We start from the raw sequence: 14,365 nt of genomic DNA on the forward strand, positions 1-14,365 counted from the left end.
AACACCTTCTTGTTTTCTCTGTTCCCCCCTCCCCCACGTGTCTGTGGCCTCCTTGCGACCAGCCCTTCACCTAACTGGCTATGTGGCCTCAGGCGACCGCTTAACCTCTCTGGGCTTCAGTTTTCCCACCTGTAAAAGAGGATTTATTTGGGCAACTAAGAGTCCTTTCCGGAACAACAAAGGTGGTAACGTAAGATGAACGCCGCAGAGCACGTGCGCACAGCAAGGAGCTCAGAGCCTCACTCGACAGCGAAGGGGGCAGGCGGGGAGCAGCCTGAAACGCGCCTGGGGGTGCTGTGGGGGGGTGGGAATGACATCTCTGCTCTCCACACCCCAGAGTGAGGCAAAGCCTGAACGGCCAGCCAGGCACGGCGGGGAAGCTATCCCAGGAGTGGGGGGACAGCCTGCAGGATGGGTGGGCGGCTCCGTTTGAAGCAAAGACAAGCGCTGCCAGGCAGAGTTCTCACAAGGCTGCACCGGGGGGCTGGGGCAAGAAGGGAGTCCATGGGGTCCCTCTCCCCAGGGTGGGCTCCTGACCTGGACAAAAAGGCAGGAGGGGCTCCCTGCTAGGGAAATCGAGGCAAGCCTGAAAAAGCTCCGTGGTAACCCTGCAAGCGGATACTCCAGGCCTCCCTGACCCCTAGAACGACCCCCTCCTGGGAGTGGGGGCCAGGCAGCTGTGCATCCCCAAGGCCTCTTCCCCGCTCCTCTCTGGGCCCCTCGGCCCTGTGGCTGGGCTGAGCTGAGAAAGCAGCTGGGGGCCGCAGCCTTGACTCCCTCCTGGCCCAGAGCCCGCTGGGGGAGGGGGCTGGGGAGGGGAGGGGGCCTCCGGCAGGGCCCCGGGCTCTGGCTGGGCTGGCAGGCTGGCTGGCACTGGCGGTGTCGTGGGCCCGCCGGGCCTCTGCAGCCCAGTGGCTGCTCGACTTCCTGTCCCCCGCTTCCCCAAGTCAGCAGGATTGCGCTTGGCTTGCTCGTGGTCCCGATGGCCGCGTTGATAACTGTGATGGCCGGGGCCCAGGCTGTGCTACCATGCCCTCTGGGCCCGGCGGCCTTTCCCAGGGTCTGTCCCCGAGGGGCATCGGGCAGGGGCAGGGGAGAGGCTGGGCAGGCTGCCACCTGCCCGGCCAGGTCAGCACATCTCGGTCAACCCCTCGATGGGCAGCCTGGTTCCAGCTCAGACCCCTCAGAGGGGCTGAGATTCCACGTGGACCACGGGTGCTGCTCACTGACTCGGGGACCCCAGGACAGGGACTCGGTGAGGGATGAGGACGGCGCAGAGCCAGTGCCGCTAAGCGAGGTGCGTGCAGTCTCCCGGCACCGCGCAGCCCTGGCTCAGAGCCTGGTGGGGCCCTGCGACTCGCCCGCTTTGTTCTCAAACCTTGCCCCCAGGGATCAGGGACTCCGGAAAACGCTTGCTTTGTTGCTCAGATCTGATGGACAGGGCTATAATTCTGCACCCTCAAGGCCAGCGCTGGCCCCACCGCAGCCCACCACACCGACCTTGGTCACCCGCGGGCTGTGTTCTCCTCCTCAGACCCCGGCAGGCCGCTAGATGGCTGCTCCTCAAACCCAGGAAAGGGGGTGCTGCCCTTCAGGGCCCCATGTCCCCCTGTCAGCCACCCACTGTTACCCCAAAGGGCACCAGGTTCCTGGTCTGGGCTTAAAGGGGGTGGCCTGTCTCGTGGAGCAGGAGGCAGAGCCACAGGAAAGGCCTGGAACAGCAGGTGGGGGCAGGGTGGGGCTGGGGCGGGGGACTGGGGGGTGGGAGCTCACGCCCAGCCTGTGCCATCCACGAAAGGCCTACAGGATCCCGCCGGGCCACAAAGGCTGCCTGACCAGGGCTGTTCGCGGGCTGCGTGAGGAGTGGAGGGGGGCCTGGTGCCACCCCCTGGCTCTAGCACGGCTTCCTTTGATGTCTGGAAACTCCTAGCTCTGCCCTCAACACGGGGTACCCGGCCCGCCGCACCGGGTGTGCCCGCGTGCGCACACAGGGAAAGCCGAGCAGACACCCCACTTGCCAGACGGCGGAGACCGGGGCTCCCGGGCCGCTGGGCCTGGCTGGCCTCGCAAGCAGACCTCCCCCAGGGCTCAGCCCCCGCCCTGCCAGATGGGCACACCTTCCACTGGGCCGTCTGCCGGGCAGAGGTCACGCACAGCCCTGCTTGGGCCTGTGCTGACCACGGATAGCCGGGCCCTGCGGCGGGGCTCAGGGTGCTGGGGCCTCACAGCCCCAGCTGGCCAGGCCCCAGCGAGTGTCCCACCCAGTGGGCACCTGAACACCGGCCCTCTGCCTGCCTGCTCCCAGCCACCGGTCTCAGGGCCCCATGTCCACCCCAGGCCGGGGCAGATCGTGCCAGGTGGGGAGAGGGGATGCCTCCGGCCCGGGCCCAGGACGGGGTGGGGCAGGATGGGGCAGGATGGGGAGCCGGCTCGCCCGGAGCGTGGGCCGGGCTGTGCCGAGATGGATGTGGGCCAGAGCCAGGCGTTGCCGGGGAAACCGCACAGCAGACGCACTCCCTGCCCAACCGAAATTCCTCTATTTTTAGCCTCTCAGCTACTTTCAGATAAAGTCCATGTAGACAGCCGAGCTGTTCGGCAAGATAACAGCCCGCTTCAAACCACGGAGGCTTCAAAGGGCAGCGGCGGGCTCAGCCGTGGGCCTGAGAACCCCCTGCCCCCTCAGCCCAGAGTGTCCTGTGGCTCCTGGGCCACCCTGGGTGCTGGGCACAGATCCTGGCAGGGAGCAGGGCACCCTGGTGGCCCATCTGTGCATGCCGAAGCCCCGGCATCTGGATTCGTGGGGTCTTGGGCAGCCAGGGCACAGAGAAGGAGCCACAGACCCTGCACCTCCCACGTGCCCAGTGGGGCCAGGCGGAGACGCTACTGTGACCAGGCAGGACCCTACCACAGGGGGTCACGGAGACGCGGGGGCCGAGGGCGCTGGCCGGGCAAAGCCAAGTCCTCCCCCAGCACACCTGGGCTCAGGACAAGAGAAGACACCTCTTCTCCCACCAGCCCACCCCAGCTGGGCGCTGTGTCTCCCTGTGCCCTCGCCCTGCCCACGCCAAGGCCCCAGACAGCTGGGCCCAGGGCAGGCTGGGACTTGAGGCCGGTTCCCCCAACCCCTGCACTCAGGGCTTGGCCGGGAGCCTCTTGGAGCAAAAGCAGACTGTGCGAGGTTGTGGGACATAGCGGGGTCCCCGTGAAGGCCCCGGCGTGTGCCCAAACCTGAGGTCCTGCTCCCCGCTCGGGGGCAGGGCCAGAGCCTCTGGCATGGGGAAGCCACGGGCAGCAACCCACAGAAGGGCCCTGGCTCCCCAGTGAGCGCCGGCTGGGGGCCGAGGGAGCCACGAGAGGCGGGGACCACGCTGCCCGCCCACTACGGCTCTTGGAAACTGCAGGGAGGAGCTGGTGGGTACTTCCCGCCACTTGTCAGAGAACTAGAAACCAGCCGGCCCCTTCCACGGACACTGATGGCCAGCCGGCTGTGGGGTGGACCGGCGCCCCATCTCGGAGCTGCCGTGGGGCTGCCATGAGCACGGGAAGGAGGGAGGAGGGAGGCCGGTGTGCACGCTCGGGACAGAGCTGGGAGAGTGACGTACTGCTATGACACTCCGCTGGCCCCGAGGACGCTGACCGCCAGAGCTGCGGTGGCCGGACGCTCGAGCCTACCTTGTCTTCCACCCGGTTCAGGCGGGCGCCGATCGTGTTGCTGCCACGGTCCTTGCTCTTTTCTACAGTTAAGGTTAAAGCACTGGCATCAGGGATGTGCAGGGGCGGGGGAGGGACGGGGCAGGCGGTCCTGGCGGGGCTTGTGGCCCAGGGGCCGGGGAGCAGGAGGCAGCTGAGAGGCGAAAGGCCTGCACCTACAGGGACATCTTTTAAAGGGCTCCCGTGGTGAGAACAGCAGGAGGTGGCGCAGTGGCAGGACAGGGCGCCAGCTGTGCCAGCCTGGACCTGGCTCCATCCCTGCCCCACCCTTCATGCTCCGTGACCTCCGAGAACCTGTCCTGTGGCCATGGGTTCACCTTGCCCAGGGGCTGCCTGGGCCGGGGTACCTGCCCGTGTGCAAACCCATGCCCATCCAGGCAGCACTGGCCTGGATCCGGGAGGCAGGGCTGGCGGGGCTAGCATAGGTGGAGGGGTGACTACCTTGCCACGAGCTGCGGCTCCCGTTTGGAACGTGGCTGGGGCAACCCCAAGGAGCGGGCCTTCTGCCGCCCTTCCCCGCGTGACTCACAGCCCTTGCCCAGGGCACAAAGCAAGCTGGCGCAGAGCCCGAGAACTGGCACCCTCACGGCTGCTTCCTCCACCTGAGCCGGCGGAGCCCTGACGACGGCCCTTGGGTTCTGTGGGCAGCTCGCCCCACCAAACCCACCCGCAGGCCCTTCCCTCACCAGCACCCTCCTGAGCAACTGCCCCGGGGCGGCGTTTCCACACCCAACTTCAGTGCCTTGGAAGTTCGCCATTTAAAGGGACCCAGGTGGGTTCTTAGGGAACTGAAAAATCCTTTGTAAAGCACTCCTGGAAGCCACTTTGCTTAGGGTGGGGTCTGCCTCACCGCCCTGCCCCCCTACCCCCATGGCTTTGGAGTCTGACTGTGGGGAGAAGCAGGTGGGGCGAGGGCTGGGAAGAAGAACCCACCTGACGCGGGGATGAACAGCGAGGGCTTCCCGATGGACTGGTCCAGCCTGGGAGAGGAGGAGACAGAGACCAGCTCATGCTTTGCCCTGGCACCGCTCGGACGTCCAGCCATTGGTGATGGTGCGGGGATGTACTGATGTGCCCAGCGAGACAGTGCACCACCACCCACCACTCTGGGGGCACCCACCACTGCCACCCGAGACCTGCCAGGTGCCTCCTGAGCCCCCGCTCCTGAGGGGCCAGGTGGGGAGCTCAGAGAGGAGGGGCGGCAGCTGGGCTGCTCCTTACACTTCCTCAGCAAGGAGGGAGGCACCCTGAGCCCCTGGCCTCACCTCTGCCAGACAGACACAGCCTCCCAGCCACACCCCTGCAACACAGAGCTGGGCTCCCAGGCTAGCTGGTCTGAGCCTGAGCAGCCCCCCGCGGACGGCACTGCTCCCACGGGAACAAGCTCTCCAGGATCCAAGCCAGAGCCCAGAACACGCTGGCTCCCGACTGCCAGGGTCCCCAGCTCCGGGCCTGGGGGTGGGGCCTCTGCCAGGCACATCTCCTCCTGGGCCGGGCCTGGCCTCTTGCTCAGAGTGGTGTGCAGGCGGGGGCTGGGCTGCGCAGCGACCTGAAGTCGTCCGGAACACGGAGCTGGCGCTGGCGCTCCAGCAGGGAGGGAGGCAGGTGTTTTCCTCCCGTGTCCCCCAGAACTTCTCCACCCGCTCAGGTCCGGGAGGGGCAGAAACAGTGGAGATGCCCAGTGGGCTGGCCGTGGCCAGCAGCTCTCCCTCTGTGGAGGGGGGAGGCGCGGGAGGGCTCATGCGGGAGAACTCAGGTCTCCGCCCTGCCAGACTGGAGCAGGCCCTGCCCCCTACGGGGCTAGGGCTGGGCTGGTCGTGCCCCCAAGGTGCCCATGTGCCCCCGTCCCTGGGGCCCGAGCTTGCCCACCTTCTCTGCAGCTCTTTGATGCGCACCATGAGGTTGAGGTGGCCCTGGGAGTACTGCTCAATGACGTCCCGCACGTCGTAAGGCTTCCGCGCTTGCTGTAGGCCAGAAAGACACACGTCACTCCGTTCTCTGAGCTGTGGCATGCCTCTGAACGCACAGTGACGGGGTCTGCCCTAGCGGGGCATGTGAGATCTGGGAGCTCACCTGCACAGGGTGATGGGGCAGGCTGGGCCAGAGTGTGTGTAGGTAGCAGCAGGGCTTGTCCCCACTGGCGTGGCCAGCAGAGGCTGGGTGACCCCGGGCCATTGGCTTGGCCTCTCTAGGCCTCGGCTTCCTGTCCAGTAATCAGCAGGGACCTGCCAGCTCCCCTTCCCAGGCCACCGGTCCCCAGTTCTCAAACAGCTTCAGGAAGAGCTGGCCTCGCAGAGGGGCGGAAGAGCAGCACAGCGCCCAGGCGCTGGCCAGAAGCTCAGCTCTGCGTGGCCGCGCCTGCCCGGGCCCCACTCTGACCCTTGGCAAGCTCGCCGGAGCAGCCCCCACTGTTCTCAGGGTGGGCAGGGGTCTGCCATGCGCCCTTCCTGGCAGTCCCCAGTGCTGGGCAGGGGTGACCCCAAATGACAGCCTCAGCCCAGGGTGGTCCTCATTAGCACTCCAGTAGCTTGCGTCGGCAATGGGCCGGCAGCTCGACTGCTTCTTGCAGGGAGTGTGAGGCCGAGACAGATGCCCGGTGGGGCAGGGCCAGCCCCGGTCAGAGGGAGGCAACTGAGGCGGAGGATGGGAGAGGAATGAAGCTCGGATACCTGCTGAGGGTCACGGCTGCTCTGGGGACGCACGCTCTCTGTCTAGTGAGACCTACTTCTTCTTAGAGTCCCACTCCAGAGACCAGGGCCACCCTAACCTGAGGATGTGGCCCTCTCTACTTTCCCAGGAAGATGGGGAGCCCCCAGGGCAGGACTCTGGGCACCCACTCCCAGCTCTGGACGCATTTCTGATATGCCCAGGGGTTCTGCCACCAATCTGGAGCTTGGCAGAGCTCCCACACCCACCGACGTTGTACTGGCCCCAGCAATCCCAAGGCAGGGCAGAGGCCTCCTCCCCACCGGGGGCTGGCCCCAGAAGTCCAGGGGGTTCCTGCCCCCACATGACACGACACCAGCAGGTAGGGCCCTCGTTGGCAACACCAGCTCAGCTCAGGGCCCTGAGCAGGAGGCCCTGAGGTTGGCGGGGCTGGAATGGGGCCTGCTTCCTCACAACACAGCCGTGCCCTGACAGAAGGAAGGACCTGCTGCTCCTGGGGCCATGCTGGGCACTGGGTCCCCCACCCCGTCCAGTGGCCAACATACCCAGGCCGGCCATGGGGCCGGGCACGGGACAGGACTCTAGGCAGACCCTCTGGACTGCTGTGTGCTCAGCTCAGCAACAGTCGTAAAAACTGCACTTAGGTGCAGACCAGTGATAATGTCCCCAGGTCTTAGTTTGTCCTGTAAAATGGGGATGCTAAGCCTCTCTCTTCTTTTCTGTCAGGTGGGATGCTGAGCCCTGTTCCTCCCTTCTGTAAGACGGGGGGATGCTGAGCCCTGCCTTGCTCTGCCCAACAGGGAGGGAGCGAGGAGAAACAAGATGGAAGGTGAGGAAGGTCAGGGAGTCCTGTCTGCACCATGCCAGCGCCAGAGCCGGCTGCAGCTGAGCCTCCTCTCAACACACGCTCAAGGTGGGCCTGAGTTGTGGGTCATCCCCCTGTGGACTGAAGGGCTTTGGGAGGCGTGTGGCACCTCTAGGCGTGCTCGGCGAGGTGTTGGGCAGGTGAGGGGAGGAGAGGTGAGAGGAACCGCTGGGTCCAGAGCTCGAGGTGATGGAGGCCTGAGCCTGGGTGGGAGCGGGTCCTTGTGCTGACACCCAGACGGCCTGGGCGCCCTTGGGCCACCGTGACCAGGCGAGTGTGCGTACGCGTGCCAGGGGCCCGTGCAGACACACGTGTACGTGAACATGCTGCGTGAGGAGTGCGGGGCGTCCGAGTGTGTGCCGGACGGCAGGGGCACAGCTGGACGGGGCTCGCGGGCTCCCGCTGCACCCTCAGCCCCCGCCTCACCCCACCTGGGGCACAGCCCAGGGAGCGTCGGCAGTGCCCGCCGACACCCAGCACACGGCCCAGAGGCATCCCTGCCCACCGAGGCTTGTCTGGGAGCCACCAAGCTCCCTGTCGGGGCCTGGCCAGGGCTCCTGGGCCCTTTGTCCAGCCGCTGCCGGGCCCTGGCTGGGGAGACCGTCTCGACTTTCTCTCCAGAGCTCATTTCCCCCGCAGCAGCAGGAGCCCGAGATGAGCCGAGATAATGCCGGCCTGTCCAGACTGACCGACGGTGGACAGGGGAGTTCAAGGCAAACTTGAAGGGCTAAGAGGCCCTGGCTCCTCGGGCCAGACACAGGGGCGGCTGGCCAGGGACTTATCGGCCAGCTGAGCAGCCAGGGGGGCCACCCGCCACGTCTGCAGCCCCCGAGGCCCGGCAGGGGCGGGTGGGAGTGGAGGAAGGGAGGGCGGCCTGAGAGCTGGCTGGCGGGGGCGGGTAGCCCCTGGAGCCCCACAGGGCTCCTCACTGCCAAGGGCTCCTCCTCCCCCAGCTTTGCTTTCTGGAGGCTTCCTGCTCCCCACCCCTCTACGCTGCCTGTAATGACAGACAGCTGGGGGGGTTGGAGGGCGCCTAGACCCCATCCTCCCGCAAGAGACTCTGTGCCCACGAGGGCCCCGCTGCCGCCAGGGCCTGGGGCGCAGGGAGCAGCAGAGATTGGGGAGGTGAGTGTTGCCCAGTCTGCTTCCAGAAGCCTCCTGGGCCACTCTCAGACCCGGGCCTGTGTGCTGAGGCAGCAGAGAGGACCCCAGCCTGGAAGGGAGTGCAGGGCTCTCGGCCGGCTCCTCCCAAGGGCCACTTTTCTCGCCTGCACCTTAGTGACAGGACAGCTGGGGCCCTTGCAGATGATCTCTTGGCCTGAGCTGGAAGCTGCCCACATCACCCCTGGAGTTGGGCCTGCCCAGGAGCCACAGGGTCCATATGCTCTGCTGGCTGCCCCAGACCCTGGAGGCCACCCCCAGGAAGCCCAGTGCCCACCTGCAGCAGTCCCACAAGTCCCCGTTGGGTTCTGGGCTCTGTCCCGCAGTGGCCCACCGTCTCAGGCCAGGGGCCACGCTACCCTGGAAAACCCTCCATGACCTCTTCTCCCCCAGGGTGAGGTCTGTGGCTTCAGCTGTCAGGGCCATACTAATCTCCAGCGAGGCGATACCTGGGCCCTTCCCTCGGTCTCCTCTGCCCTTGGGGACTTCCCTGCCCAGACCTGACCCTCGAGGGGTTCCTGCAGCCCTTTCCCTAGGCAGGCGCTGGCTAGTGCTACCAGGAGGCCGGGGCCTCCTCTCCCAGTGCCCCCGCATCACTTCCTGTCCCAGCTGGCCCTGCCACAGAATCGCGATGCTCAGGTCCATGGGGCCCTCGGGTCTCCCCCAGAACAGCCAGGCAGATCTCCCGGTGGCAGCCGACAATGGCATTTACTATGACTCTCGTTTTGACAACGAGAGGTCCCAGGCCCTGCTGGGAGCTGTGGCACACCTTGGTCTAGTTGAGCCATGAAAGACGCCCCAGGAGGTGCAGGCAGAAGGGCAGGTGGCAGAATACCACCGTGGGACCGCTGTGTGTGCAAATTGACCCTCAAGGTGGTGGCTTGTGGCCAGGACGAGGGGGCCACACGCTGCTCTCGGCGAGGGCCTGGCCCAGGGCTGCTCCGGGGCTTGCGGCAGCTGCCGGATGGAGGCGTGCACGGACGCGGTCTCGTGCCAGCCCCGGGCCCGCGTTCCCATTGCATTTGGGGAAGAACTTGCCCAGGGCTGCTTGGGGCAGGGGTCTGCATCCAGACCCCCCCATGGAGTCCAGAGCCTGTGGTGTGGCCACTCCAGGGCCCAGGTGGGTGGGGGACTGCTGAGGGGCCTGGTGCTGGACGCAGGGGTGCTGCTGGGACCCCCCACCCCGGCAAGTTGTCCCAACCTTCCCTCCTGGGTGATCTAGGCCTTCTGGAAGGAGAATGATGGCCCCTCGGAAGTCCATCTCCTACGCCTGCACCCCTGCTCTCACATGAGCACTAAACCTCCCCCCACTACCACCTCGGCTCGAGGACTGTCCCCACAGCAGAAGGGAGTCTTGGACTCTGGAGGCCCCAAGGGGCTTCTGTGGGCATCCCCTCCCCAGAGGAATGCCGAAGGGACCCCTCCTCCCACAGAGGGGCTGGCTCCTATGTTCTTCTGACTCGCACGGGGAGTCCGGGACGCCCAGCCAGTGCAGGAGAGGGCCCTGGACTCTGGGGACCTTACTTCCTGCCCAGGTGACCTGGGGCTGACTCCACACCATCTCTGAGTTGCTCCAACATCACCCACCCACCCCGCGCCAATGCTGTCTCCTAACTAGTGAAGGAGGAAGCCACATGTCCCTTTGGGCTGGTCCTCAGGGGCATCCTTCAAGGGGTCTGCCATCTGGGGAGAGGGGGCTTCCCAGGGACGCATAAGGAGGTCAACGCAGGCGCCTGCTGGGGGCCGGGTCTCGGACAGGCCTGCCCGTGCGGCTGGGGACGGGGACTGTGACAGCCTCCGCGGGGGCACGGCGAGTGCAGGAGGGGTTGCTGGGTGGGGGGCTCAGCACCAGACTGACCTGGAACTTCCTCTTGGCCACGAAGTACTGCATGCGCCGGATGACCCTGATGGTGGCCCGGTGGTGTTCCCGCAGCCTGCGGGAGAGGGGAGAGGAGGTGTGAGCAGCCGCCCTGTTGGCCGTCCCCCACTGCACTGTCCCAGGTTCAAGTACCCCTGCTGCACGTGGCCTAGACCCTTCCAGAAACAAGGAGAATGTTCAACCCCATGGGACGGAGATCTTCAAGGCCATGTCCTGCCTGGGGCTCCAGGGAGGCCAGGGGCAAGAGGCTTTAAAGGCGAAAGGTTTCCCCTCACCGGTGAGGGGAAGAGGGACCCTGGCCTTGCAGGGTGCTCAGGAGGGGGCGGGAGGGCAGGCCCTGGGCGCAGCTGCTCTTCCTCGCGGCAAAGTCACGGTCACTCCTCTCTAGCCTGGGCCTTCAGGCCGCTCTTCGGCAACACCGGATAGGAGGGTGCAAGCAGATGATGCCTGAGGCCCACTAGCTGGAAGGTTCTGGAGCCCCACAAACAGGTAGGTACTTGGAACACGAGGCGCTGAGGACAGATTGATAAGGGAAAGTCACTACTTGAGCCACTCCGTTAAGGGGGCTGCACTGTTTTGCCTCTAAAGTTCCCTTTGAATAAAGAAATAGCAGGAAGAAAAAGAACAAAAGAGACGATATATATGTGCTTAGAAAAAGACTGGAAGAAAATACAGCAACACGGAAACAGCAGGATTTTCCCTTCTGGCCGTGCAGCTCCCACCTGACTAAACCCTCTCACGGAAACGCCCATAACCGCCGGCCAGACGGGCAACGGCGACAGCGAGTGGCTCTGGAGGCTTTGGCGAACAAGACTCGAGGGGCCCAGACCCCAGACAGGAGGAGACACGGGAGCTGGCCCACGCTCCAGGCTGAGCTTCCTCCTCAGCAGCTCTGTCCACTCGCTACACGGGGCGCCGGCACGGAACAGCGCAGGGGCTCGCGGGGCTGCTGAGCCCAGGGCCGCAAAGACACCAGGACACAGGGGACAGGATCCCGGTGAACAGGGCACCACGGAGCAGTGAGCCTCCGTTCACACCATTTTCCCTGGAAGCATCTGTGGATTCCTAAGCTGCACGGGTGGGTGAGATCCAGAGAAACTGAGCGAAAAGTAGCTGCTAAGAGGGTGAAAAGTGAACCTAGGGCTGGACGCGGTGGTCACACCTGTGACCCCAGCACTCTGGGAGGCCGAGGTGGGAGGATCGCTTGAGCCCAGGAGTCTGAGGTTGCTGTGAGCTGTGATGACGCCACTGCACTCCAGCCTGGGCCACAGAGCAAGATTCTGTCTCAAAAATAAATAAATAAATAAAAAAGGCTGACCTAGAACTTAGCAGACTCATGTCACTGGGGACAGAAGCTACTGCGGGGGAGCCCCAGGCAACACCCTAGGCTCTCAGTTGAGACCCCATCACTAGCCCCACATCGCCCCAATCCCAGACTGGAGCATGCTCTGCCCAGGCACATTCTGCTAGAAGAGGATAAAATTACCTGTAAGGAGACAGTATCATTGAGCCTCAACAATTTGTCATACGCAAAAGACTGAAAACCAAGGGAAAAAACAGACCATAGAAACAGATCTAAAGGTGGGTACATTCAACCGCCTTCGACACGTGTGGCTCCTCCCATTCAGAGAGGAGCTTTACTACTACTCGAGTCTGGGCTGACCCGTGCCTTTACAAGACTGGAAGAACGCTGGGAACTGACACTGTGCATGACTCACACGCTCTCGGAACGTGGCCGTGCGAGCAGGCCTGAGCTTGCTGGCTACAGAGCCACGTGGAGGAGAACCGAGGGGCCCGACTGACCGCCGGCGCCAACCACTAGGCATGTGAATGAGGCCGTCTTAGACCACCCAGCCCTGAATGAACTGCCCGGTGACGGTGGCTGCGCGAGTGGTTGCAAAGCTGCAGGACAACCTCCTAGCTAAGTTATGAGCAAAGAAACGAATTATTTTAAGCCACTAAGCTGCAGTGTCGCTTGCTATGTAGCAATAGATAACCGATAAAGAAATTAGGACTCAGAGGCAGGGTACCGTCACATCAGTATCCTAACACATATGGCATTGATTTGGGGGCCAGGCATTGGGCAGAGGCTGGAAGCAGAGGCAGATCGCAAGATGCAGGACTTTGGGCAGGATGCCGTCTGTAATTGGGTCAGAATTTTAGGTGTCTTGGTGGGGTAGGTGAATTTTGCTCTGGTAGGTTAAAGACGGGTGCAAATGCATTGTAGCTGCTCCCACTGGGGGCTGAGTCTGTCTCCGCCGCAGTGGAAAGGGACCAGGTGTTCTGCACTTCAGCCTCTGGGGACCGTGCAGCCCCACTGTGACCCTCTTAGAATGCTGCTGAGGACACGTCTGAGCTGCCTGCTGGAAAAGCCACATGAAGGAAAGCTGAGGGCCCTGGCTGACAGCCCGATGGCTCCAGGTTCGAGGCCAGCCGAGACCACCAGCCACTGCTGGGCCGCCATGTGTGCCGCTGTGTGGTGGGCCGAGGTAGGACCACCCAGCTGGGCGGCCCACGCTGCCGACCCACGGACTTGTGAGCGAGTCGATGGCTGTGGTTCGCTTCAGAGTTCTTAGATGAGGGCTTAAAAATAACCACGCTGAACAGGTTCAAGAAAATAGATGAAAAGATGGGGAATTTCACCAGAGAAATAAAAACTATATTAAAAAAATAAAATTCTAGAACAGAAAAGGCAATAATGGAAATTAAGAATGCAACAGATGAATGGGACAGAGGCAACGTGGTAGAAAGGAATTCCCATGGACTGGACGAGCATGGTCAGCTCGGAGCGTGGAGAGAAGACAGGAGGAAAAGAAGAGATGAAATAAAAGAAAAGGAAGTGTAAGAGGGCAGACTGCACGCATTACACGTGGAGTAACAGTCCGATGGAAGGATCAATATCGTCGGGCAGGATTAAGAGCAACTACAGGAATCCACTTTAAAATATAAAGATATAGAAAAATTGACAGTAAAAGGATAGGAAAAAACGTGTCTTGGTATAGCTGAATGAACGTAGGTGCAGGTAAACTGGCATCAGACAAGTAAGCTTTAACTACTACTAGAGATAAAGAATATTCCATAATTGCAAAAGCATCAACTCGACAGGAAGAGATCCATTCTAAATCTGTATGCAACTAAAAACATAACCAAAATATAGAAAGCAAACTGGCAGAACTGAAAGGTAAAAGAGAAAACCCACAGCCGTAGCGGGGGATCTGAATGCATCTCGTCGGCGACCGATAGGAAACCAGCCGTCACAGCACCCCCGGAGACAGCTGCGGACGGCGCCGTCAGCGCCTTGGCCCGGCTCGCACAGACAGACCCTGCCCCCCGCCCGACTGCGGACCGCGTGAGCTTTCCAAGGACACACGGAGCACGCACCAAAAGAGACCATATGCAGGGTTTTAAAAGCAAGTTCCAACAAATTTCAAAGAAATTACATCATGTTTAATATGTTCTCTGACCACAGTAAAATTAAACTAGGAATCAATAAAAAAGATAACTAGGGAATCCCCAAATGTTTTGGAAACGAAACAATCCAAATAACTCGAGGGTCAAAGAAAAAAATCCAATAAGAATGGAAAAATGGTTTAAATTAAATAATAATAAAAACGTAACATGTCAGAACTTACAGGTAAACGAGTGCATAGAGGGAAACCTATGGCTTTAAACGTGTGTCACGGAGCAGAGGAGAGGCTGGAACCCACCTGAGACGTTAAAAAAACAGCAAATTAAGCCCCCCAAAAATAGAAGGAAACAGGTTTAAAGACAAGCGCACAAGTCAATGAAATAAAAAAGGAATATTACATTGAGGAAAATCTACAACGCTGAAATGTGGTTCTCTGAGGAGACTAATAAAATTGATCAACTTTTAGCAAGATTGATGGGGGAAGGGGGACACAAGTCACTAATGTCAGGAATTAAAGATGGGACGTCACTCTAGGTCTAGGGACGCTAACCTCGCTCGGAGAGCACTGCAAACATAATTGTGATAATTTCAAAACATTTCAAAAACGTTTGATAATATCAAAACATAATTTTGGTATTTTAGATAAGATAAATTCCTTAAAAAACACAATATA

General features: G+C 61.9%; 1 protein-coding gene across 1 annotated transcript in view; it reads right to left on the reverse strand.

Moving 5' to 3' along the window:
• Nucleotides 1–14,365, reverse strand: part of KCNQ1 (potassium channel, voltage gated KQT-like subfamily Q, member 1) — a 352,730-nt gene that overhangs the window by 70,634 nt on the left and 267,731 nt on the right. Inside the window, exons 14-17 of the mRNA XM_012664952.1 lie at nt 10,263–10,338; nt 5,581–5,675; nt 4,645–4,691; nt 3,673–3,734 (exon numbers count right to left, since the gene is read on the reverse strand). Coding sequence (XP_012520406.1) covers nt 3,673–3,734; nt 4,645–4,691; nt 5,581–5,675; nt 10,263–10,338 — 280 coding nt within the window. The remainder of the gene's footprint in view (nt 1–3,672; nt 3,735–4,644; nt 4,692–5,580; nt 5,676–10,262; nt 10,339–14,365) is intronic.

Source organism: Propithecus coquereli, unplaced genomic scaffold (assembly GCF_000956105.1).
Source record: "Propithecus coquereli isolate 6110/MARCELLA unplaced genomic scaffold, Pcoq_1.0 Scaffold120, whole genome shotgun sequence".
NCBI lineage: Eukaryota > Metazoa > Chordata > Mammalia > Primates > Indriidae > Propithecus > Propithecus coquereli.